Source organism: Caloenas nicobarica, chromosome Z (genome assembly GCF_036013445.1).
Source record: "Caloenas nicobarica isolate bCalNic1 chromosome Z, bCalNic1.hap1, whole genome shotgun sequence".
NCBI classification, from domain to species: Eukaryota; Metazoa; Chordata; class Aves; order Columbiformes; family Columbidae; genus Caloenas; species Caloenas nicobarica.
The window spans coordinates 43,775,434-43,802,214 of NC_088284.1; the positions used below are offsets into that span (position 1 = coordinate 43,775,434).

General features: G+C 43.3%; 2 protein-coding genes across 3 annotated transcripts in view; one reads left to right on the plus strand and one right to left on the minus strand.

Moving 5' to 3' along the window:
• The window catches only part of LOC136002313 (purpurin), a 48,262-nt gene that overhangs the window by 4,808 nt on the left and 16,673 nt on the right, over nucleotides 1-26,781 (plus strand). The gene's annotated exons all lie outside the window — the stretch shown is intronic.
• PDE6B (phosphodiesterase 6B) lies at nucleotides 1,588-24,947 on the minus strand. 2 transcript variants are annotated; one of them, XM_065656195.1, is made up of 22 exons: nucleotides 24,481-24,947; nucleotides 21,989-22,141; nucleotides 21,568-21,657; nucleotides 19,031-19,171; nucleotides 17,904-17,978; nucleotides 17,748-17,812; nucleotides 16,728-16,794; nucleotides 16,542-16,589; nucleotides 16,212-16,361; nucleotides 14,953-15,096; nucleotides 14,309-14,374; nucleotides 13,553-13,699; nucleotides 11,840-11,947; nucleotides 10,745-10,854; nucleotides 9,689-9,776; nucleotides 8,999-9,099; nucleotides 7,476-7,583; nucleotides 6,646-6,709; nucleotides 5,156-5,230; nucleotides 4,208-4,291; nucleotides 3,781-3,937; nucleotides 1,588-2,759 (listed from the first exon to the last, which is right to left on the minus strand). In XM_065656195.1, the coding sequence occupies exons 1-22, from the start codon at nucleotides 24,889-24,891 to the stop codon at nucleotides 2,701-2,703; spliced, it is 2,511 nt and encodes an 836-aa protein (XP_065512267.1). In that variant the 5' UTR covers nucleotides 24,892-24,947; the 3' UTR covers nucleotides 1,588-2,700. The 2 variants fall into 2 exon arrangements, with proteins under 2 accessions (XP_065512267.1, XP_065512266.1); XM_065656194.1 differs by lacking the exon at nucleotides 16,212-16,361.

Consider the following 26,781-nt stretch of genomic DNA (forward strand, 5'->3'; position numbering starts at 1 on the left):
GGGAAGTCGCACTATGCCATTAATGTTTTGTATGGGCTGGCGTGGGAGGCAAACCATTGGGACTAGTCGCAGGTTGCCCTGGATGAATGACAAGTAATACCCTGCACTTTACTGTTGGGTAATCTCAGACTGCAGATGTGTTGTCTTGCCAGTCCTTTCACGCCACCCTGCACCTCCTGTCAGCTCCACCAGTGCAGGCATACTGCTTGCCTATGGACCTGCGAGCATCATTTCTGCCACCTGTCACAGGTCTTTCTCCTCGAAGGAGAAGTTACTGATAGCTGTCCAGCAGGAATGCAATTTCTGTGCAGAAGATGGGCAAGAACTCTTCACCCCCTGAGATTAAGCTGCAGGGAAAAAGTTTTACCCACAGATTGTATCCCATCAGAAACAGACAAGTGCAAGTGGAAAATAAAAGGAAAATGAAAGGTCTTGGCTCGCTGTTTCTCTTACTGCCCTCTGATTGCTTCCCACAGTGACATAAGAGGCAGTCAGCTGCAAAGCAGATAGGACACATGACCACTGACCTACAGAAATGGTCCAACAAAGCGGCAATGGGAAGCAGAGCTGTGTGCTCTGTCCGAGGTGCCTGAGGTGACACAAGCAACAGGAGAGCGACAGGAGAGGGAGGCAGGAGCTGGTGGGGGAGACAGGGGAGAGGCTTGCCTTGCCTCACCAGTGGGGTGCAGCTTCCTGGGGCACACACACACGAGGTCCCCACTGCAGTGGGGCTCCCGGGCTGCCCCAGCACCACCAATGCAGAAGAGAGCCTCAGAGACCCTCTTGCTCCCATGGAAATGGGCCACCCTTGAGAAACAGCCTCCTCCACTGGCACCCCACCCTGTGTGTTCACGGACACCCATATGCATGCATGCATGGTCCCCCTCAGAAATACCTGGCAGGATGGCTGCCCCAGAGCTGTGTGGGATGACCTGTGGGATGACCAGGTGCGATGGGGCACAGCCATGCACAGCCCTGGCTCCTGCCATCCCTGTGGGGTGTGCTGGGCAAGAACCCATGCTGCTTCTGTGAGAAGTCCTGCTGGATCACCCTGAGACACTGCCAGCACCTTGCACAGCGGATAGGAGGGGCACAGGGGGCAGGAAGATTAGCCTCCTGGATATATTTCCCAGGAAATGTTTGAGGACATAATGAGCTTTGCTCAGCATTTAAGTGTAGAGTGGCTTTTGGTGATCTTTAAAAGCCCACTGCTTACTGCTCTGCAATATGATAACCTTCTGGCACTTTTCCCACTGAAAAAAAAGAGACTTGTTTGACTTCATATGCTGTATGACGAAAGCCTTCTACATGGTGCCTAACAAAACTGAGACATTCAGCATGAAGTCATTACTAGTGGCATATTTAGCTTTCATGCAAGTGGACAGGTTTCTGTTATTTTTGTGAAAGACAGCTTGCTACTCACAGAATTGCTGCATAGTGATACAGGATTAGACCTTGTTTACTATACTAAGACACAGATCAGCAGGCACTACCATAGCTCTACTTTTCCTTTTATTTGCAGTATTTTTGTAATGCAAAATAAGATAGTGAAGGGTAAAAGCACTGAAAGTAGCAGGAGTAATAGAAGAAGAAAATCCCCAGCAAAACAGATGTCCAAACACTTAAAAAAAAGAGATAGAGAGGAGTAGAGAGGGGTGTTTCCACTGCTACAAGAGTGTAATTGAATGGTCTAATATGGTTGTACGAATAAACATTAAAACCAACTTTTATCTGAAATAAAAGAGTACAAGTCATCAGTCTTTCAGAGTCTGGAAAAGATTCTAAAAATCAGACATCTTAGAACAAGAGGAGGAAAGGAAGGAGGGTTGGTACTGATCAGAAGAGGACTGCATTAGATAATACTGGCATTATGAGGCAAAACAAAACAAATTTAGGTGATGCCACAATTCAGATTGCTTGGGTAACTGCAACTGGAACTGTAATGCGTAATGATAACACAGTCTTCTTATAATCACAATCACAGAACAAAGCCTCGGTTAGCACACTGTGTGGTTCGGGCTCATGAAGACGGTAGCTACTGGCTGTTTCAGAAATGGCTCCATGCTTTAGAGCAGGAACCTACCCAAATTCTTGAAGTGAGTGCAGAACTATTATCTCATTGTTTCTTGGATTATATGGAATCATTTCTTTTTAGAGTACTTCAAAGGTTTACCGTGGTCATGCTTTACTCTTACTCGCAGATTTCTTTCCGATATCCTAATAGATATAGTCTTAGATATAATAAATTTTTCTCTCCTTCAGTTTTCTTACTCTGTGGGCTACGGTTTCATACACTGTCAATCACATGGGATTGTATGGACCAGGGTATGAATTCAACTGGCCTCATCAGCTTTGTGGTAAGAAGTGTTTCAGTGCAGGAGGAATGTTCTTCCATAATCATGCAACCTGATTTATAAGTCAAATGTTGTTCTGACTTGCCATATGCCATCTGACATCAGGTACATTAAATAGGACAAGAGACAGGACAGAACTGGCTCCTTACCATCAGGAAAAGATGCAATTAAGGCAAACGAGATCTAGCCCTTCCCTGGTTGGTCATAAGCCTAATCAAAGTAGCAGAACGGTACAATCAGGACTGTATTTGTATGCCATGATTATTATTCTTATTCTTTTTTTTTTTTTTTTTTAAAAGCATGGGCATTCTCATTTTGGGTGGTATATATTACGTTGATAGTAGGTCTAAAGTATGCTACAGGTTTTGGAAGCTGGAGCTGTTCCTCCATTACAGGTGATCCCATCTGCCATATAAAAAACCACAACACAGAATTAGAGATACAGTCATAAATGCCATTCTCAGTCATTATAAGAGTTTTTTAGCACTTTAAAGTTATCCAGTGATCAATGAAGGTCATATTTATAGTACCCATATCTAGAGCTGTCTGCTGTGCAAAGTCATCATACACATAAGGCTGCTTCGGAAGAGTGCTTTTGAGTTGGTGGAAACCTTCCTCACTTAAATACTGGTTATCTAGTCAGGAAATAGTTCTTCAGAAATTTTCCAAATCATAGCTAAGAATTTACTTTTGATATTTTAAGTTAACTACTATGAATTAAACAGATATAAGACTTCTAGACAGCTGTAATAATTTCTAAACTGTGTCATTTAAGGAATGTCCACTCCATGGGCTGCTAGGATTTTGGTCCAGGTTGGAACAAAAGGAGACTTCGGATGCAGTCTCTGGAGTGGAGGCTGGTAGAACATTCTGCTTCCACCTCAGGCTATCAAAAAAGCTTTCACCAACACCCACTGCAACTTACGGATTTCAGTGCCACCCAGGCACTTCCACAGAAGAAGAAAAATACATTTGACCAAAATCAGTTGCTACTAGGTACTATTGGTACCACTGCTTGCTTCTACATGGTACCTAATCTGGGCTAGAAATGGGATGAACTGTAATTGCTCAAGTGTTCTCCCTCAGAGTGTGCGCAAAGGATGTCTTCCTGCTCTTTTCTAGGGACATACATGTACTGCGAAGGACTTTCTGTTGTCCCCAGCTGCATGGGCACTCGTACTGAATATAGTCTTACTAGTTCCTCCAACAGTAGCTCCTGGGCATTTGAGCAGGTAACCTTTTTGACACCCTGTCATGGTGTCAGATTTGAAGACAAGGTGTCTTCAACCTTGACGGTGGAGCAAGATTGAGGAAAGTTGGTCTGGGCATCTGACTACCACGTCAGCAAAGCTTGCTGCAGATCTGGCAGAATATCACGTAAGTATGTTTACAAGTTAGGAATGAAAAATTAAGTATTATTTCTGACCTTTCTTTGCAGCCATCTTCTCTTCCTCTTTTTTCTTCTCTTCCTCCAGAGCTTTCATTTTTGCATCATACTCATCAGCACGAGTCTTCCACTCATTTCTGTTGTTCAACAGCCCATCAAGCATAGGCTGAATTTCCTCATGGAAACGGGAGAATTCCTAACCAAAACATGCCCATCAGCATAATGCAGCACAGAGGCAGTCTTGTCCAGCACGCCCCAGGATGCACCCTGACACCTCACCTCCCAGGCTGGCTCATGCAGGGAGAGCATTAACGGGACAAAGAGGGACCATGTCCCCTGGAGAGGGGCAGCTGTCGTGTCCTCTACCTGTCCCTCTTCCCATGAGTGGTGTTGCTGCACCAGGACTCACTCAGCATTTGAACCCCTGTTGAGAAGGATGGGGCATGCAAGGGTGCACTTTGCTCACCTTATACACAAATGTGCACACAAAGTCAATGAAACCCACTTGAAGCTTTGGAAGCTCAGCAGCTTTCCTCCGGTCCATCATGGGCTGTGGGAGGACACAAGTTCATAACAATTTATCAGAACATTTCATTGAAAAACACACTTTCACTTTTTCCTCAAAACTGCCTTATTCTGTCAGCCTTGCAGTTCTACCATGCCAACCACAAAGGCTGTCCATCACAGCCCTCTTCCTCCACTGCAGAGGAGTGAAGTGAGCTCATTTCCTCTGCTGTTTTAGCAGGAATTTTAGACAGCTCTTTCAATGTCTATGGGGAAAAGGATAGATAGTTTTTCCCTTGAGGGTCTCAACAGACACCTGCGAGGTGCATGTTATAAAGTGCTGAAGAGGTTTCCAATTTTCTAAAACATAACTGAATATTTGTGATGCCTCTGTGGGTAGAGGGGGTGTATGAAAGTCTACTTACAGAAAACCCAAACCAGGCAGCTGGAGGCAGCATCAAGGAATGACTCTTGGCTCTTTCAATGCCAAATTCAAGTATTTGTTATTATATCAGAAAAAATGGGTTAAGAAACACTGCTTTAACACACTTCCATTTGCCAGAAATAATTTCTGGGCTCTACGAAGTTTGTAGGTTTTTTATTTGTTTGTTTGTAGTTTTTTTCTTTATTGGAAATGCTGCTTTCCTCTATGATATATATATTATTTTTTTTTTCCTGTAAGAAACCAGCATAAAGTCTCCACTGGGACCCTCTAACTATATAGCCAGCTGAACAAGAGGCTCTGTCACAGACATTCTTCCCTACCTTAATACCCACTTTTCCAATGGATTTTGGCAGGCATGGTGATTTCAGGAAGACTCACAGTACCCTGAGAGTAGCAGTGATTGTAGTAAGTCTCTGTGAGACTTGCTGTCTGAACTGAACTCTCTGGCTCTCACACAGTACTTACAATAGGCTGCTGCTGAAGGATGCTTATTTCTAAGTCCCCTTGCTCCCAGAACTCGGCTGCTACCAGGAGAGCTACCTACATTGTCAAGGAGGGAAAAACAAAAGTCAGCACTGACCTTAGGGAAAAAAAAAAAAAGTGGTGTTTTTATTTTTTTAAAAAAAGGAAAAGTTAGCTTTATACATTGGTGTGCTTCAGGTTTCCGCCATGAAGCAGATCACACTTCTAGCCCCTCTGTTGCTCCATGTCCAATCCCAGACTCAGCCCTTCTCCTGGGAAGGGCAGCACTGGCAAGGGGATTGCACCCATGTAGTCACAGCACAACAACATTATTGCACTGGAGCTCATTAGTCCACTGCTTTTCTATTAAGAAACATTTCCAATATGTCCCCCTCAAGGATTTGCCTCTTGGTCACTGTTATGGCTGCCTACTATGATTTTCTCAGTTGTCCTTTCTCCATGCTGAACAGGAAGGTGGGTTTTATTTCTTTTATCCTCATTTAAATTCTCTAGCTTTCTCCTGGAGAAAGTGGCTGCTCATGGCTTTGGACAGGAGTACTCTTCACTGGGGAAATCTGACTTTACTCAGCACTGATGAGGCCACACTTTGAATACTGTGTTCAGTTTTGCAGCCCTCACTGCAGGAAAAATGTTAAGGTTCTGGAGCATATCCAAAAAAGACCAACAAAGCTGGTGAAAGGTCTGGAGCACAAGTCCTGTGAGGAACTTCTGACAGAACTGAGGATGTTTAGCCTGGAGAAAAGGAGGCTCGGGGAGACCTTATTGCTCTCTACAAGTACCCGAAATGAGGTTTTAGTGAGGTGGGTGTCTGTATCTTTTCACAAGTTAAGCAATAGAATGAAAGAAAACAGCCTCAAGTTGTACCAGGGGAGATTTAAATTGGATATTAGGAAAAATTTCTTCACTAAAAGAGCTGTCAGGCATTGGAACAGACATCCCAGGGAAGTGGTTAAGCCACCATCCATGGACCTCTTTAAAAGACATACAGATGTGGTGCTGAGGGACATGCTTTACTGGTGGAATTGGTGGTGCTAGGTAATGTTTGGACTTGATGATCTTAAAGGTCCTTTCAACCTAAGCAATTCCAGGGTTCTAAATTTTAATGTTTCTTACTCAGCAATTGCTCAAGTACAATTCAGGAAGGAACTCCTAAAAGGAAATCGAACAACTGAGCAAACAGCAGGTATTGTAAAAAAAACCCAACCCATATGTTATGAGCAAAAAACCTCACTGTAACCCAAGAAGTTAAATACTTGTGGTTTTTTACTTTTCTTTTTTGGTAAACATGAATTTTCTACAGCATTTCACAAGGACAGTCTTAAAGATTGGTTTATCCATCAACACCACAGTTATTCTAAAGTCCTTTTGGTAGTTTTCATAGGAGACTTTGATTCAGCTTCTAGGCAACTTAGAAAATTGCATTACTTTGAAGTATAAGCTAGAGAAAACTAACAGTATATCAAGCACCTGACCTTACTCTGGACTTCCCAAGGCTTTGTGATTGCTGACAAATCGCAGGCAGTCATCATCATGGCCCTAAAAATAGGAAAGAAATTAGTTTCTTTTCTACAGGCTGCACCCTACCTCCTGCAGGCTCAGGATGCTTATACCCCAAACAGTGTGTCAGGTATCCCCTGGTCCCTGCTCAAGAGATAGGTAAAGATAGGTAAAGTGATAGGTTGCTGTAACAGCCTTGGCTCTGGCTGGGACACTCATCAAGGATTGCTGTTTTGATTAAAATGGGTTTATACTTGGGAACCTCTTGCCTCTGGCACTAGGATGTTTGTTGCTTTAGTCATTGCTGGGGTGAACTTCTTGACCTCAGAGTAACATCTCTGGCCCTCTCATGGAGATTTAGCAGTGCAGAGTGCAGTGAGGTAGTGGGTGCACTTCATTGCCAGTGCAAAGCATCCTCCAAAGTGTCTGTCTGGACACAACAGCATTGTGCAACTTAGATTGGTTGCCACTGTGAAGAAGACCTAGTGAATTTCTGTAGATCTGCCATTGCAGCCTCCCACCGCTTGTGGGTGCTACAGGGTGGTCTGGTAGGAGTATATCGCCAGAAAGGATCCTGCATCGCATACAGTGTAAATGACTAGGACACTCCAAAACTAGTTACTTATCTGGATAAGGAACCACGTTAAGCTTTTTTCCCTGATTTTTCCCTGTTTCTTTGGAAGATCAGATTTGAGTGGACGGTAACATACCGTGTGCTGATTTTGCACTAAGTGCAGAGCAAGGCATGTTCTGGAGCTCTCACCAAGTGACTTCGTCACTGACCTTTCCAGAGCCGATTACTCACATGACAACCTCTTTCTTTGTTGTCTCCAGAGACAGGTACTCAGTCCAGGCCGTCATGCTATCATATGTCTTGGACTCATCAACGATCTTTTGAAACATTGTTCTCTTTCTTTGAGAGGAAGGAAAAAAAAAAGTAAAAAAGGTCCAAAATCCAAAACAAAGAAACAAATGTGTTAAAAACAGACGGCTGATTCTGATATTTGTAGCTCTTCCAGAAGGGTTTCCAGTGGTTGGTGGCCTTGCATTTAGGTCCTCAGGGAAGTCCCCAACAAAACCAAGCAGCATCACCTGCTTCTCTTAAGCAGGGAAAACTATTGTAAATTACTTAAAAATAAGTTTAGTGGTGAGACACAAGCAGGAATGTGAAAGTATGAGCTTCCACAAATTATGTCAGATGAGAAATGCTTACACCTTTGTTGACAGCACAAGAAGGCTTTTCCCCTGAATGTTAAGCAAACTACAGAAACCCAGAGCTGACTGGAGTATTTCTAAAGCTACCTGGCTTTGTATGCTTAATCTGACTTTGTTAACCTTATTTATATACCTAAATATAAGTAGCAAATTCTGCAGAGGGGTTTATACACAACACACCAATGTTTTGAGTAGCATGAAATCTGGAAAAATTTGCTCTTTAAATGCTAGCAGTGAAGACATTTAGGCCAGATCCACAAAGTGACTTGAGTACATGTTTTGTCTGTATCATTCTGCCTGGGTCTGATCTCAATCAGACCTTCGCTTGCAGATCACATACCAAGGAGGGTAAAGGCTGTCTTGTTCCCAGTAAGGAAGTGGTGGTATCTGCTCCAATATAGCCAGCCTACAGAATAAAAGGACTGGGTATTGCACCTTCCCTCATATTCCTTTTCTGTTGACTCTGTATTTTGCATAATCACTCTTGAATGCAAAACACAGAAGCAGTCTCTGGTGTCAGCACTGTATTTTTGAAAGCACGTTTTGAGACCTCCTTGCTGATTAGGAAGTCATATGCTGTTGAATTCAAGCCTTGTGTCCCAGGACATCAGTGCATGCTGCTCCAAGATGTTTGGCATTTTTGGCTTTTGAGTGTGAAATAGACTATGAACTGGATATTCACCTAAAATAGACCAGTTAGTTTTGGGGTCGTGCTGCTCTCCCAGAGAAGTCAATGTAGCCCTGGCCAGACCATTCATCATTTATGCGTATTTTTAGTACTGAAGTGCTATATTAAAAACCAACCAACCAAACAAAGGCAAAAAAACCAGACATCTCTTTCCATTAGGTAATCATATAGCACTTGCCTTGTTGGAAATAGAGGGTTAAAAAATCATGCACGTGATCAAATGAGTAAAAGCTCAAAACTGTTTTGAATGGTTGAGTTCTCCCCACCAGCTCTAATGTCAGTATTGAAGACAGCCTCCCAGAGGCAGCAGTTGTGAAGAGGCTTGCTGCATGAAGGATTTGCCACAGAGCAGAGCATCACATTTTGCCTTTGTAAAATATTGGCTGGTTTCTGCCCTTCACACACAGTGTATGTGATTGACTTACTTGAAGTAGAGTGCCAGATCTGTTGCTATAATGGCAATTTCCATCAGGTGAATCATGTGCTCATGCTGTCTGCGGTTGAGGTTCTGACATATATTCAGCGACTGAAAAGCAAAGGAAAGGGAGCTGCAAAATCCAGTCACTGTGGTGTTGTGCATTACTGGCCATCTCCCTTCCTCAAATGTGCTCACTTTCTAATTTTTTTTAATAGTTTCAGCTTCCTCCTGTAAGGTGCCAGGATTGTGTGCCCCATTCACTGCATGTTGGTGTTGAGTCTCCCTTTTTGTTCACTGAACCCGGTCAGTGTCCTGAAGCTTGTTACGCAAGATATGTTTAAATCCTACCCCTGTCTCTTGTGTGAATTTGCCTGAAATGAAAAGTTAGCAGGGGAAATGTCAGGGGAAATGTGTCAGCCTTGGCCCTGTCGTAGTGGCTATAGGAGGACAATCCTCTATTTAACATATTCCTATAGGGATAACGATATGGCTTCTGAAGAAACAAAGTAATGCATTTAGGAAGCCTATGTGTTTTGATCCTAAGTGAAAATAGAGTCCTTGGGGAGTGGGGCAGCTGCAGTTCCTCAGCTATCCAAACCAGCGAAAGGTCCTGTGCTAAGCTGACAGCTCTGTTGTTGCTGAAAAACTTCCCTGAATATAAACTATTCATGTCCTTACACTGCAGTTCATTACCAACCTCTTCAGAGAGCAAGAATTTTCCAAATTCCAAGTGATGTCTCTCTAAAATAGAGGATCCATGAAGTTTAGCTAAAGGATTTTGAGATCTGGTTACATAAAGGAAAAATTAAAGATGTTAGTGCAGCTATTAAAGATAAAAGACATGTCACATTTTATGTTTAATTTTGCCACACACAAATTCAACTAATTTTAAAAGGCTTAAGAGTAGTATTTTAATAGCTAACAACTTCAGTCTAGTAAGACTTTTATGACACTGCTTATAACTACTCAGACACTACAAAACAGTCTTCCAACTACAAACTTCACCCAAAATGTTGTTTATGACCAGACTGTTATTACTCAGCATAGTAAGCTTGTTTAATTCCTCAGTAACTACATGTTGATATATAGTAATAGAAACAGAAAAAACAGCAGTCCTTGGACACTTTCCTAGCTGAAAAGCAAGACCTTCTTGTATCCAAAACACCAGCCAGCTTCACTTATATTTTTCCAAAGCTCCAGTAAACAGTGAGACAGTATAGCCAGCAAGCATTGCAGAAGAGCTCTGATATGACACTGCTTTCAGCGTGCAACAGAGGCTTGACTGGTTGATGAAATAATGCAACTGTTTTTCTGTAGCTAGTAACTACCTACTGAGAGCAGCACCCTCGTAGGTACTCGTAGGTATTTTGTTTCTGAGGGCAGTGCCATGCCTGGTGCTTTCTCCATAGATACTTCCAGCAAAAAGTAGGCTTCTTATGCCCAGGGAGCTCAGGCTACTAAATACCAATGCTGCACTTGTTCAACCCAGTAAAGGTAATGTAGAATGTTGCTTTAACCAAAGGGGGTTTGCTGGGAGCTAAAGAAAGCCCCAGAGAGCACTGCAAAATTTCAGTTTCCCCACTGGCCAAAGCCTAAGCCCTAGTGCTGTAGCAAGCTGAAAAGCAAAGTTATTTGCAAAAGAAGGTTGTTACCCTTCTGTATAAAACAGAGCTGCACTGGAGTTTGGTATGATCACAGCCTGATCCCACTCCACATGAAAGCAACAGTAATTGAAGTGGTAGAGAATGCTTACTTCATTTGGTAAAGGTTGTTGGTTCCCCTGTGGTCAATATCATGGCACAAAGCAGCAGTTACCATCGCAAGGGCTTCGAGATCTGTGTAGTATCGCTTCAGTTTGCCAGTCTGGAGGATGAGAATTTGCATGTCATCTGTTAGTGTCTCTTACAGGAAAAGGTACTGAGCTGTGACTGCTCTGTGCTGGGAATCCCCTCGTTGAAATAGTCCAGGAGAACTGAAAATACTTGTGAAGCTGAATGTAATATACAATACACTTATGTTAAATGGGGAAGCAGCTAGAAATGAAATGTTTCAGACTCAGATGGGCATGCTTGTCATACATATGGGCTCAATGCCCACCTGCGATGTTGGCTACCTGCTGGTATAGCAGCTTCGTGCTCTAGGGACACCAGGGTCTTCATAGGCACCCCTCCAGTCACTGCCACAAAGTACTTGTTGAAGGGGCTCTGCATTTTTCTGGGCAATAGGGTCTCCAAGCTGAATTGCCCGAAGGATTGTCCAGGGGTAGGTGTAATTCTTCTGCCAGCTGTGTGGGCCATACCGTCTGCACTGGGTCCTGGTGCTGGTCCATCCCTGGTGCGGAACAGCAGTCTGACACCTGTTTTCTCTTGTTAGGGCACCTGTTGCCCAAGAGCCTGGGAGAAACAGCCCTTGCCACATTCACACTGGTGATAGACTTACACCTGTACCTGTTCTGCCTGGAAATTGAAAGCATGAGGTTGTCTCCATCCCAGCTTGAGTCTGGCTCTTTCTGTCAGAAACTACTAAAGGAAGGGAAGTCCTGTAGTTACTCTCCCACACCCTGCAGAAGGATTTAATTTGGAAGCTATTCAACACCATACACATCTGTACCAATAAGAGTTGAAGCACTCTATTCATTGGGCAGTACTGGCCGTGGCTTTAAGTGTAATGCAAGGACTGTCACTTAAGTCAAATGGAGACCTCACTTAGCAGGGACCTGTGCTGGGAGTGACAAACTTTTATCCTACACCAGGATTCAAAGGGAGCCCTGTATACCTCCAGAGCACGGCAGAAGACCTCTTGTAAATAAAGCTGTGCCATAGAATTAACTGGGTTGGTGTTACCTTACCATCAGGAGCGTGAACATGGTCTGTGCAACGTTGAAGCCATGACGCCAGTTGTGGTAAGTTATCTTGCGGTAGCCTTTGCTGACAGAGTACACAAACCTTACCAGAACCTGCAAATTGGTGAAGAGGATGTTAGTTTGTGTGATGAGGCACTTGCATTTTGCTCTTGCAGTGAAGACCACATACAGAAGTCATAGATGAAGTTCAGACCAGTTCTACAGAGTTGGCCCCAGAAAGGAATCAGAAGCTGTATTACAATCAGGCTTCCCTGGCAGAATTGTTGAAGTAAAGCCTAGTGGAGAGCTAAAAGGGACATCAAAATATAGTTCTCTGCTTTCTAATCCCTTTCTCTCTTCTTTAAAAAATAAAAGAACACACACACCCAAAACACAAAAAACCTCAAAACCAAAACCAAACAAACAAAAAAACTCACAGAGATGCCTGTAGGGGAAACAAGAAACAGCAATGTCTAGAGGAAAAGAGGTTTCATCCTACTGTTTGTGAATTTATTGAATTTCTGTGTTTCTCTACATGGTCACTCAGAAGATTTTTCTCTCCTGTGTCTTGTGATTTACTAATACTCACACCTCTCTTAAGGAAATGTGGCTCTATACATGAAGAGATTAAGTGATGTTTATATCACCTAAACAATTACAATATAGGACATTAAATGACAAACGATTTTTTTTTCCCGTCTGCATTCTACTTCTCTACACGTACTATCTCTTGTAGCTATGTAGGTTTTCTCAGAGAGCAAATTAATCATGGATGAGTATCCATTTTTTTTAAAACTCAGCTGCTCGGAGTGGCAGCAAAGAATGACTGTTTTTCACACCTGCATCAGGGGTTAGTTGTTCCAGAGCAGATATTTTGAATACTTACTGGCATGCTATAACTATGATGCACAGAAGTAATTCCCATTCAGTGTCCCCCACTTCCCTCCTACTTCCCAGCCCACCTTTCCAGGGTGAAAACTTTTCCTGCAGTTACCTCCAGATCGCACTAGATGGAAATAAAGTTTACATGATGTTGTGAAAAATCCCTTGGGGAGCAGCAGAGCTCCTGAAAAGTCAGTTTCACAAGCCCTACAGGGGCTTGAACTGTGGCAAAAGCCGTGAACTTGCACATCAGGGGCTGTGGAGTCCTTGCTCCCACAGGGACACACCAAGCAGTGAGGAAATTGGTACCAACTGCACCAAATGAAGCTGCGACAATGTTTGTGGAGGGAAGAAAAGCAGAGAGACCTGTCCATGTGGGTTTCAGCATATGTTGGCTGAAAGCTATAGGGTACATACTATAGCAAACTAAACATGCATATGAGTATGCACCACGTGGTGTTGCACCTGGAAGCTGTGTTTTCATGCTGCACTTGTGAGTGGCGTTAGACACAGGGAGAGCAAGCAATTTTTTTGCATGGTGTAGAGCCCATCTAAGTAGACTCAAAAGCAAACCCACACCTGTAGCAGACAGTGCAGAGCAGAAGAGGCCAGCTTCATGCTCCAAACCCACATGTAGCAACTAGGGACTTTGAGAAGGGGTTCTCTGCCCTCAGTGGGATGAGGGGCTCAGGATGCACACCTCTCTCACTGAAAGTCCCTGTGAACCCAGGCCTCTGGCCACCCTGTGAGCTGTGCAGGGCACACACAGGGATCTCTGCTACATGGTGAATCCACTGGCCATCCAAGACAGTAGTCCCCGGTGTTGCCAGCTCCTACCTCCTGTGGGATCTGGAACTTTTTCACCACGCCGAGCTCGTAGTACATCTGAATGCCACACTTCACCAGCTCTAGCTCAGTGCAGTCAAAATCAGAGAACCTGAATTCATAGATTTCAAACTTGGTGGGCCCCGGCAGTTCTTCTTTCTGTAAGAGAGGTGGGTTGGTTTGTTGCTGTGCTACTTATGCCATCCCTAGAAACACCTCAAGTGGGTTTTGCTTAATAAAAATGTATCAGTCTGATACTACTGGGCTCTTTTCCTTTTAGAATATAACACAGAAATAGATTGAAATGCAGCTTTTCAAGAAAACCCCATTAGTGGGGGAAGACAGAGGACATTTCTGGTCAAGTGGAAGTAACATTGCTTGATTTCTTTTAAGCACTTTTCCTATAGTTTGGATACTCCAACTTGACAGGTCTTACAAGGGAAGACTTACAGGCCTCCATATTTATTCCAGAGAATAAAGTGTGTGACAAGTCAACATGGCTGATGTGTTTCCAGGTGGACTTTCAACCCCTTGAGACAAAGTGGCAGAGGGCAGGTACTCCCCAGGAGCTGGGGAAGGCATTTGCTGCCACCTGATAATAGCCTCAAACTCCACAGTAGAAGGGCACAGAATATGCTTTGCATTCACCCTTCACCAGGTGCCCTGTTGATGTGTACCAGTGTGCCAACACAGGGAACTCTTCCTTGCAACCACCCAGGCAATATTTACTTGCCAGAGCTGTCAATTCCAGCAGTACATTGCTCTTACCAGGATGCTTGCCAGCTCCTCTTCCTCACACTCACTCGGCTCCTTCCCCAGCTTTTCTCGTGTTGGCTGCAAAGATAATGAATGTGTTAAACTGATGACCAAACCACACTGGACTTTGCACTGTGTAGCTTTGGGGAAATCTAGGGCAGCTGTCATATGCAAATCATGTTTTCTTCCTGGGCATTACTTCTGTTTCCGGTCTTTCAAACCATTCTTCCTGGCAAAAAATGTTTCCCTCCTCCTTGATTTTGGTTCATGTTTATCCCACTTGCAAACATCCTCCTTGAGCCAGTGTCCCAGCTCAAAATCCACATCCTCTGCACTGAGGAGGTTTTGGGGAATAAATCAGAAGACCACCCCTACAGCCCTGTCCTGAGTAGCACCTGTGTGAACCTATCTCCAGGGCTGGTTTTCCTGAGGAAATTAGAAAGCACACAGCATGGTGGCGTGCTGAAGCAGAAGGCAGACCACAGAGTCAAAACAAAGACTTGTCCTTCCACTGTGCAGTACCTGGGGCCCTGGCTGCTGCCTCTACACCATGGTGGTTGGAAGCATTTATGTGGAATGGGAGACCTGCATCTGTGCTGTAAGTCACAGGCCAGGCCAGTGCACTTGAGGGTGTGCTGCATGTTGCTAGGCATTACCAGAATTTCCTGGATTTCATCCTTGTCACATTTCACATGGTACAGCACCATATCCTGAGCAATGTCCTTCCTGTTCTCCAGCTTGTTCATCTTATCATACGTGTCTGTGTTGAGTACAGACCAACCCAGGAACTGTGTCAAGGACTTGGTAAGAGGAAAAGAAGGAAATGGTAAAATAAACAAAACTTCCGTTTCTCAAAGACACAGAAATATAACATTACATGATACATTTTTAGAGAATCACAGGTTCCAGTTTGGCCACAAGTCTAGCAATGAGCAAACATGTGTTTGCTCCCAAGCTCTACTTGCTCCTCAGCAGAGCAGCTCATCAGCTGGTGAATCTGCTTAGGCCTCCAGATTACCCATGCTGTGGAGGTTCAGGACTCTCTGTCTAGTTCAGCATACAGAAAGCCTATTCTGTGGTGTTGCAAGTGTCTCTATGTCTGTGGAAAGGCTTTTGTCACAATGGAGAAAGCAGGTCAGGAACCCTCATAGCAAGGCATGGCAAGGCTGTTTCATGACCTTTCACATATCTTTACACCTGAGTTTGTTCTCAACATGTTTGCTGTCCAGTGGCCAACTCAAATTGATTCCTTTGGGGTTTTTGTGGTTTTGTGTGGGTTTTTTGTTTTGGTTGGTTGGTTTGTTTGTTTGTTTTTAATTGGGGGGTGTGTTGGGTTTTGTTTGTTTGTTTTTGTTGCTGTGTTTTGTTTTGTTTTGTTTTTCAGTATTTTTGATTTATAAGAAAAGTCTATTTCAGGAAACATTCTGATTGATAACAGATGCCAAGAGCTGAACGCCTGTATTGAATTGTAACTATCAGAGGGGCATTTCTAGGCAGCAAGGTCTTTAATTACAGCTGCTGTTGGCAGATTCAATAGCTGGGCACTCTTTGTATCTTAGCTACACAGACAATTTCTATATAATTTCTCAAGGGAGCTGCCCAGTCAGTGTAAGCCAGCTGTCATGTATGTGAACACAGGTCAGAATGGTCATGTTAGTACATCATAGCTGCTCACGGCTAGGTGTCCAATTCAACAATGCTGAAGTGACAAAAACACAGCTGGGTTGCCAGGACTGAAAAACACCAGTATTCAATGCAGTTGCTTTCAAAACTTTCAAGTTGATGCATAACACCTCTGTAAGCAGCAAAGAAACTTAGCTGCAAAACACTGGGGGATGATATGCAGCTGTAAAATGAGCAATAGTGACCTCTCTCAACCATATTAACTACTTCCAGCAGTAGCAGGGAACTGTACCTCCATGAGGGTCTCGTCCTGTTCGTCAAATGGTTTACCATCTTTTCTATTATAAAACGTGACAACGCCAACAATTTCTTCCTTTTTGTTGACTATTGGCATGGAAAGAACATTTTTGACAGTCCATCCTGATTCATCTAGAGGACCTTCCTTGAAGCAATAGCAAGCAGACAGACACCATGTACTTAATGTTATTTCTAAATACATGAGCACTCCCATTTGACATCAAGACTACAGGCTAAAGAAATACTAATATGCCTCATATTGATTCTAAATTACATTTCTGCAAAAAAGTAGCATCCTCAATGAAGCTGGAAGTTTTTACAGTACCTGAAAGTTAAACATCTCATCTGCAGCAGCATTCATAATGTTGCAAATCTAGAGGATCACACAAAAAAATGTTTTACAATATGGGCAATGAGAAGTTTAAATACCAAACCAAAAAATTGAATTGATGAGAAAGGAGGGTCAGTATGACTTCATCTCAGAAAGCCTTGATGAAGCCTACGTACTTACAAATCCACTTTCAGCCACATAGGTTGGCAGTCCAGTAACTAGTGCCCAGTGATCTGGGGTAGGATTTCTGTATGAAAGAAAAACACATAAGAGAAATTAAGCATATACATTTACATTTACTGAAGAATGGTCACAGAGCTAAAATGTATCCAGCTGATTGCACAATTCACATCTACAGGTTTCATCTTCAGTTACTAAACAGTCCTGTTACTTCAAAGGACCCAAGCAAAAAAAAATTCTCATAATACTTTTCCTTTAAGGTTTCAATATAGAATAACTCATAAAATATTGTTGTCTGCAGACACTTAAGGAAAAAGGCATTCCTGGGAGTACCTAAGAAATGGAGGCCTTTCTTGCAGCACTTACACCAATACAAAGCAGTGTGACCAGAACTGGGCGAAACTCCTCTTATGTCAGATTTGTCCAAGGTGCCCAAGACTCATGAAGAAACGGTAGTTTTCAGAAGGAGGGAGTCTCAGGGTAGTGTCAAGAGAGGAGGAATGGCCAGAGGTACCTTGAGATGGGGTCAATGACCAGAGGATAAGATAGAAGCAAGGAACCTTGGAAGACAGGCAGGGGAGCAGGAGTGACCATGAGAGGCCAGGAGGGTAGCGGAGGGCTGAAAGGCAGGGCTGGGACAGAAGATGCCTCAATACAAGGGCAGCCGGGATGGTGTCATCCGCTGCCACAGGGAAGGCATCAAGGATGAGTGATGCTCCAGCCTGGCAGAGGGAATGGCAAAGCTGCAGGCAGTCGAGGCAGTTCACTTCTATATCTAAAAAGAATCACTGGTTGCAGTGACTTCTGGAGCTTGACTTGCAAGCCAGGATCCCAATGCCCTGAAGGAAATCTTAGTCCCACAGAAATGTGAGTCAAAGCACCAACTTACATTCTACTTCTTTTACTCAGTCTTCTATCAGGCCTTTGCATATCTCCTCGTTAATGTCTTTAAGTCATGAGAAACCTTGATTTTGGCTACGCTCTGTGGCTGTACCTACCATACAGAAACTGGGCACTTACGGGATGACTTTAATGTCTTCTTTTCCATGTAATATGTAATCAATGACCTTGTAAAATACTATTTCCTACAAAAAAAATAGAAGAGCAATGTTAAAATTGGTGGTGAGGCAATACAGCCAGACAGGAAAGAGCTTAAGAAATCTGGTTCTCACATACCCTACCATCTGGGGTGTGAGGTCCCGAGTAGGGGGGAACTTCTCCCAGAAGAACTGGCCACAGGTCAAAAAATTCCTGGTTTTAAAATGAAAAAAAGTATTTTTACAGTAGAAAAATTCACACTACCTTCAGTCTCAAAGCGTCCACTGCTCTACCATGCTGGTTTGGGTACCGTGTTAAACAAAGCACGAAATAGTAAGACCAGTTCAATTCTAGGCAGCAGAATGGTATATATAAATCAGGAAGTGTCAGATGCATTATATGGCTATATATAGTCATACATTGCCTATACATAGGATGCTGCTTCATTCAGTGAACAGCACAGGCTGTACTCACAGTACAAATGGCTATGACGATACTTCATGTGTTCTTCATTTTCCAGAGTGTGACCATAGGGCTGATCTACTACTTGCTAGCTTGCTAAAGTGAAGGATTTTGTTTGTTTGTTTTTCTCAGGCTACACTATAATGCTGATCAAAGTATCTGTGTGACACTAATGATCTTTTAATACACCTCTTCACAAAACAGTATGCTGTGAAGGCTCTGGCAATGTGGTGGAGAACAAAGTTCATTGTAGCCTAAGTCAGCCTGACTATGGAATAAAGCAGGGCTCCTATTACAAGGATGCTGTGTAACCCCCACAAAAAGCTTGCCAAAGGTGCAGACAATCAGAACAAATCAGACTTAGCTCTGTCAGCTTATTTTCATGAAGCCAATTTTCACCTAAAAGCCTGGATAACATGCACATGGATGAGTCCTTAGGGAAGGATGCTACTTTGTTGCTGGGGGTTTCCACAGGTATCTCACTATACTTCTGATATCTACAGACTTTGTGAGGCTGTTGTTATGTGGCAGATTTTGACTAGGATTGCCATGGTCAGACTTGTTTGCCCTTTGTCCTCCCAGCCTCTGGCTCCTTTGGCAGTCCCATTCCAGTGATAAGCTATTCACTTTCCCTCTCTTTTCGTTATCGTAGGCTCTTCATCTGCACAAGGGAATTAAAAAAGTGCCAACCAAAGCAAAGCTAGCTTGTACTTTGGCTGCCGTGGTAAAACATATCTCCACACGTCACCTCTCGGTGGACAGCAGCAATGCAGAAAGATGTACAAAATACATGTAATACTCACCTTCTGCTTCGTCATGTCCAGGAGACCTACTGAATACCGGTCACAGTTCAGATATGCTCTCACGGTGTAAAAAGCCTTGTGGAACTGTCTCTCAATGTCTGTCAGTTCCTCAAAAACCTTATTAGCTGACCACAACAGCACCTGCAGGATAAAATCCAAATGTATGCATAGGCTCTCCTTCAGTGCTGGGCTTCCCAAATGTGTTTGAAGTAACAAGGAAACAGTTGGGGTTTTATACTACAGTTCCTGAAAAGTGCAATAGCAACCTGTACTGCAAAATGTGAAAGTATTGCTTATTCACACTGGGAATTACTATGGAAATATGCACTCTGAGGAAGAGTCAGGTCATCATGGAGTGCTATGTAAAAGTTCAATCTTACAAATACACCACAAAAAAGTAGTAGTGCCAGGTAAAGAGATGGCCCCGCTTACATCTTAGATCCAGAAGTAAAATCTTGAATCCAAAAGGTGTTAATACCAAAAGTGTCACAAATTCCAGGGCTGGAATTGGAAATATACAAATTAACATTTTCCTCAAGGCCTTTGCACAGCTGCTTTGTGTGCACACCAGCCTATGATCCTTTTCCCCATCTTATGCCCCACAGACGTACCCTTAGGAAAGCTGTTGCTATGAGGTGCTTTCATTTGTAAAAATGGAGATTATGTAGCAAATTAGGCAAGCATTTCTGAGGGCAAAAGGAGGATCTTTGTAAGCCTAATAAAGAACTTAATTTTCTCTGACATGGTAAGGAAGCCATCTATGCAATTACCTAGCTTAGCTAGTGCATGTGTGCATGTCTGTGCTTTGCTTTCTGAGTCCAGGAGAGACAAAGAACAGTGCTTCAGAAGCTCTGACAGCTGCAACCTGAAGCTGACTGGAGCTGTGCTTTGAACAAGAAGTACTGTCACATGGCCACAACCAGGAAAATGTGTCTCACCTCTTCACTGGGCCCTAGTAGATATTTTTGACAATTCTGAGCTGCATCAGTCTCTGTTTCTAATCTGTAAATTGGGACCATTCTGCCACTGCTATAAAGTCTGAGGTGTTCAATGTCACCAGCCTCTGAGCATCCCTCAGCCAGGATAGTGGTGTTGTCATACAAACCATTAGAAGAAAATGACCAATGGTTTCTTTTTGACATTTTACAACATGCAATAAGTAATGCTGAAAGCCACAACCCAGTGAGGAGGACTGAAGGAAACACCTGAAGAATGGCAAATTCATGGAATGATGTAAAGAAGTTGAACAAAATGTGTTATATGGTCTTCTACTAAGACACAGTATCTGAGCACAAGCAGACTGAACTGTTTTTGCATAAGCCATTTTACTTACAGTATCCTCCAGCCTTTGCTGTTGAGATTTGCAATATTAAAATGCTAGACCACCTTTGAGAATGTCGTTTGTGTCATTTAAGTCTGCCACAACAAACCATCTTAACTCTTGCACAGATCTTTAGATCTGGATGGCCAGTTGAAATATTGGTAGAACTAGCAGTGTGTTTTGCATCTCGTTCTTGCTTTCCTCCCTTTTGGTAGAACCTGCTGACGCAGCAGTGGTATATGAACACAGGACTCCTGGCTTCAGCCCCAGACCAGAGCACCCTGCAGGAGACATTAGGCTTTCCGCCTCTTGCGTCTCCACTTTGTTTTCTAGCCTCTTCCTTACCTCCTCCAGTCCTACTGCTAAACCCTCAACAGGAATAAACCTTTGCTAGTTCCGCTTTAGTTGAATTACTCATGGCTAGATGGCTGGATTACCTGCCATCATTCATGTTTTTGATTACTGAAAAAATTAGATGAAGCATATGAGATAATGAATTAGTAAGTGCTGTCTCGTAGCCTCTAAAGTAAACTTTCATTCTGCATCCATTTTTCTGATACAGGTATTTATCCCCCATGGGGCCCCCCACTGGAGACAAGAGCATGGCGGCCATTAAGCATAGACACAAGTGCTTGTCCTTTTCAATGACAAACAGTTGTCTGCTGCAGAAAGTGATTGCATGGATTCACATCCAACCCAACAAACTTGAGAGTCCTTTCATAACCCAAGTCATGGAAAAAAATGGTGGCTGGATTGTTTCCATTCAGAATACCCTAAAACACTCATCTACGTTCATTTCTAGTGGAGGAGGACAATACAACAGGCATATCAGATCATTTCACTGGCACTAAGAAGAAATTCTATAGCACTTTTTAATAAGCAGATAAAGAAAAAAACCCACCACATTAAAAAATACCTCATTCTTAATTATTTTGAGAAGTATCTTGGCTGAAGTGGTTAAATGCCCCAAGAGTGTTTCATAGCCTCAGTTCAACAAAACATCTGGAACTCAGTCCTGCTTAAACTGGTGCTACTTGTCATCTCCTGTAGTTTTGCCAGCAGCAACAGGAAGAGAGACTAACGAAAGACTCTGGAGAAAGAGCAGTATCTGAAAGCAGATGAGGGCACGTTTTTCTTTCTGCTCTTCAGGCACAAATCTTTGAAACAGATCAGTTACATCTGAAAGCGCTCATTTGATCTGCATCTTCACTCTTACCTGGCCTCTTCGAGTCTCACAATTGTGAAGATAACTCAAGTGATAAATCTTCAAGTTCAAGGAGGCAAAATTCAGGTACTTCAGAAAAAGCTGAAAAGGCAAAATTGAGGTTGAGTTGAATGCAGTAGCAGCCTTGTGTATACTGGATTTCATAACACCCCTTTAGCAACGTCATGGTAATTCCCCTGGATAAATTCTTTGCTTTGCACTGGTGTGAGATGAGGCTTATCCCACTGTAACTTCCATGAAAGATTTCTGAGATAAGCTTTCTTATAATAAGCCTTTTCTGTTATAGGGTGAGTCCCTGTAGGGAAATTGGCACCAGTGGAGCTTCACTAAAGCAGATATCCCTAGTGTAGAGGAGTCAGTTACATGAAAAAGTAACAACTGCTTGATAGAAACTGAGCTACTGACCACTTACTGTTTCATCAGAGCTGGTGAAGTATGGACCGTTCAGCTTATTAATAGCCAAAATGACCGCAACTAAATCTTTGCCATTCAAGATGGGTGTTGCAAGGATGCTTTTTGTAGTGTAGTCGGTGAGCTCATCAACAAATGGACTGAACTGGGCACACTGTTCAATAGAGAATTTACAAATTAAGCATTTTTTTTTTACAGTGCGTATAGTCTTAAAACCAAGTTAAAACACAACCTCTTGAAGTAAGCTGCCTGAAGAAAGTTTTGCTTAAAAAATTATTGAGGAAGAGAAATGAATTAGCAGAACATTGGACAACATACAGGTGATACAGCTAGTATCAAGAGAACTGGCTGTGGCTTCTGACTGTGACACATGCATTTTTTCACTTTTTGCAAAGATCTTGCAAATCATAAGCTTTAACATGACAAACTCTGTCAGAGGAGGCTCTCCACTAGTCATTCTCAGATCACTGACATCCTTCATAGTACCTCCTCCATCCTTGTCTTTGACTTCTCTTTAGCACTGTGAAGTGGGTACAGCCAGTTATGATGCAGCACTGCATAGCCACAGTTGATAAACAATTGCTATCTGGTACAGTCACTAGGAAGTTCACTCGCCATCATTCTTCTTCTGCTTTTGCCTGGGTCCTGAAGTTGCTGTTGGTTTGCAGCCTCCATGAAGCCATCTACCCCTCATTTCTCCTGGAAGTCTTCTCCCAGGCATTCCCTCCTATCTCACTAGGCCTTTGTGGATGGGATGGTAGATGGTAAGGAAGGTAATTCAACAGAGGATGAAGCTGGTACCCACAGTATGTGATTCTGGGCACTCCCTCCATGCCCCTGAGAGTGACTCACCCCCTTCTGCCCCAGGAGCATTTTGACGGCAGTTGCAATATACAGGTGGCACCGCTATGGAGTGGACTGCCCAGGGGGCCACCCGTGAGGGAATTGCCATTCAAATGACTGGGAGAGTGCTTGGTCATGCTTTAAGGGCAGCACAAAGGGAACTCATCCAGTTGTTCCTTATGTGAATGTTACTGTCCTTCCCTCCCAAAAGAAAACAAAGCAGCAAAAGGGTAGTGTGGTGAAGGCCTACAGCCCATCACCTCACCTGGCACAGGGCCTTATTAGACACCATCATCACCTGCCAATTGGGAGTGCAGGGATGCTCTTGCTGACCCAAGATCTTCTTCCTGCTCAGCTGAATAACTTGTTAGATACAAATCCTTCTAGCTGGATTAGACAAAACCTCAGAGCTCGGATCATATTCAGAGGGCTGCACCAGAAAGAATAATCACTCCCTTATCCCCATACCTCCCCCGCTGCTGTCTTTCCCTGTCAATTGAGGTAGACAAAGCACTTAGTCTCTGAGTCTCCTTCAAAGGAATTGCCTTATGGCAATGTCTGAAAGCACTAGAGCTGGACTGCAGCACTTGTCTCACAGCACTGAAATCCTTCCATGTTCTTGGAGAAATATCTGAAGCCAGAGAGCTTTAAAATGTCCCATGCTGATGCTTTTTCTGTGCTGTCACTCACACTGCCCTCCCAGCCTCAAAAAAAAAAAAAAAAAGAAAGTTGGAAAACCAAATTAATGCTTCAGTATGTTCTGTGGAGGACAAGGAAGTTTTTGCCAAGGCATTTGGATATATTCATATGGAGCAACAAATAGATGGATAAACACATGGTATCTTTGTAACTAGCAAACAATAGATGGAGTAATCCCAAATGCTATATTTGGGTCACATGGATTTTAGTTTTATACCTGTGATTAGAACAAGTGGATTGTTATTTCTGCCATTCAGGTTTACATGATTCAACCCAGGAGTATGGAAGTGGCAAATATTGTCATGAAGGCATAAAATAAAAACATTAAAATTCCTTGGATCCCTCTTGGTATTACAGTGTGCAGCATCTGCTGAAAGAGTTTTTTTGGTCAAAGTTTGTCTCTTGCTCTTTCTGATGAAGATCACCCATATAAAGTTTGCAGTTAATTCACCTGCTCTGAAGTCCACTCTGTCTAGTTGATAAAAATGCCTCTAAATGCCCATGGCCGAAGCTTCATCAGACAGCAAACATCTTAAAGTGTCATTTGGTGCGGAAAACCCTTTCTAGATGCACTGTAAAGTATTTCTCTCTCTTTGCCAATTACTCATGGAATATAAATATGTGTGGAAAATTCCATGTGCCTTCAGTGCAGAATTGGCTGTACCTCACTCTCTGATGGACTAGATGTGATTTTTTTTTTAATTAGACAGGCAAGATGTGACAGTACATTTTTTTGCAGGCATTAACACCTAGTGTAATAATGTGCTTAGCTTCACCTCACTTCATAAATGAAATTGGAAGCAACTTACAGATTTTCTACTGGTACTTCTGTTTCCAATACTCAGCTATTACATTGCAAGAGGTTTGACCAAGCACAGAGATGCCCTACTACCTCTTGGCCCTTTTGTTAGCCTCTCTTCTAGTGAGTGAATGAATAAATGGCAAACCTACCTCACTGACGTCCTTGATGTTCATGGTTTTCTTGGTTTGTGCAACATAGCCCACAATGCCTATGTCCAAAGGATAGACAATCTCACAGTCTGGGGACACCAGGCATTCCTCCAGGGTGCTTCCCTCTTGGATGTTGAAAAGCCTTGTTGCCAGTTCAGGTGTGCCATTTCTCTGCCTGTACATGAAAAGACTACAGCGGTCAGCGTGAATAAGGGACCTGATTCTTCTCAAGGTCTTGAAAACAACTTTCTCCATGTTGATGCTTTCTTGCATGTCTTGGATCAACTCAAAAAGGATTTCACTTTCATTGCTATCCCAAGACTCTGTTCTTAGTTTCTTCTCAAAGTACTGCTTGGCAAAAGCAGGGTTGCCATCAAGAAACTTCTCCACATCGTCTTCACTAATGCTCATTGTGAATGCCCTGGATCTTGTGGTAGGTAATAGTCCAAAGATGTGGTCTATGCAAACAGCAATCTAGTTTCTAATGTAGTTCCTAAATTATTGTGGTAGAAGGTGTTGCTTCTAGAATGACCAAGGTTGAGGTAACACTGCAGAGAGAGCTTGTCATCAGGAAGAGGTATTCCTTTATAGTGCCCAAGGTGAGTCTGTGGGAGGACAGATCTTCTCAACCAGATTAGATGACCTATACAAGAGCTTTGGGTCCACTTTCTTCTTCTTAATCTAAATGCAAACAAAAACTGAGTACTCACAATATCTGAAAACTCCCTTCTTTCTCTTGGTAAGCAGAGCACTTACTGGAACAATTATATTGAGGCAGCAGCCACAGGGAAGAATTGTGTCTCTGAACATTGAAATAAGCTCTTTAAAGTCTAATTAAATATATACTGCTTGGGCCTAATCCTTGGCTAACAAGGTGAGCATCTTATTATTTCTGCTCTCCCAGCTCCCTAAAGTAGTAGGAAGTGCATCCTTCACAAAAGAGCACAAAAATAGTAGAGGTAATACTGCTTTTTCAGGTCTCCCTCTACTATTGCATCATGCTTTATCTGCTGCTGTAGGGGCTGTTCTCAAATGGGAGCACCAATCCTGAATGATTTAGTCCAAGATTTGAATGGAATTTGCAAGGTCCGTGGCCTTTTCTTCTCACTGGTAAGAACCAGGACCAGAAAACATGCCTCTTGGCATACTTTAGGAAGGAGTCTGAGGAGCTTTGGGTTGGGGTAGCTGGATTGAAACACTTTGTGGAGTCCTGGGAAGCCCTGCAGACAAAAGAAAAAAAACCCAACCATCTAGGAAGGTATGACAGAACTTGTTTCATACCAATGAAGCCACCATGCTGTGCAAACAGCAGGTAAGGGTTAGCATCATGCTGGGAGGCAAAATGCCACAGAGGCCACTACACTTCAGAGGAATTAAACAATGCACAAACATTTTCAGCAGTAGGGAACAGGGGTAAGTTCCATTCACTGCACTGCTGGAAGATAACCAAGGCTCACCTGCTCAAAGGACTAAAGGTCCAAGGCTGCCCGTCTCTGTGTGCATTGGTACTGCCAGCAGTGGCACAAACTAGTGCAAATGTGAATGTGGGTGCCTGGGAGGAGAGTGACAAGAGAAGGACCTGTGGTGGCAGTGTTAGAAATGTTTATGCAGGTGGGTCTGGAGCTGAGGAGGAGGACAGGTAGGAATGGCTCCTGTCATCAGGGAGGGCAGAACAGACAGCTGCTGATCCATCTGTGTCCACCCCTGAAACAGGAGTGAACACCTTCACACAAAGGCATGGGAGTATAGGGGAAGCAAGTTAAGAGAGAAAGAAGATTGCAGGTAAAACAGTGGAAACTGAGACAAAGATCTATAAATTTATTGTTTATAATTCAATTTTTTCCCATTCCCTCTTTCAGTTCCCCGATCACTGGAGGTGCAGTAGGAAAGTTGTTGGGTCAACTGGCTGAATGTCTTAGATGCCAGACAGAGACTTGCTCTGGTAATTCTCCTAGCCAGGATATTAAAATATCGCTCAAGAAGACTTGGAGGAGGCGATGTGTGCCAGGGGTGCCTCCAACATCTGCCTCCAAACAGAGGGACAAGGACCTGCACAGCACTAGCATGGTGGGGGTCTGCTCCAGGTCTCCAGAATGGGGATGGATGAAGCCTTTTTGTGAGCAACAAGTAGGACCATCCCAAGGACCATCCCAAATCCTGCACAGGATTTGGCAGTGGGCAGTTTTAACTTCCTGATATCTGTATGAATAGCAACACTTGAGGTTGCAGGCTGTTCAGCAAGGTCTTGCATGTTGCAGCAGTTTTCTGGGTACAAATGATGGCAGAAAGAGTAAGAGGAAA

Bases quoted from the DNA above. Each gene is read 5' to 3' on its own strand.
- PDE6B (XM_065656195.1), bottom strand. From the start codon at position 24,891: ATGAGCATTAGTGAAGACGATGTGGAGAAGTTTCTTGATGGCAACCCT. The intron at 11,948-13,552 runs GTAGGAGCTGGC...ACCAATTTGCAG, and splicing joins AGTTCCAGATCCCACAGGAG to GTTCTGGTAAGGTTTGTGTA. The intron at 10,855-11,839 runs GTAAGGTAACAC...CTCATCCTCCAG, and splicing joins CCATGTTCACGCTCCTGATG to ACTGGCAAACTGAAGCGATA.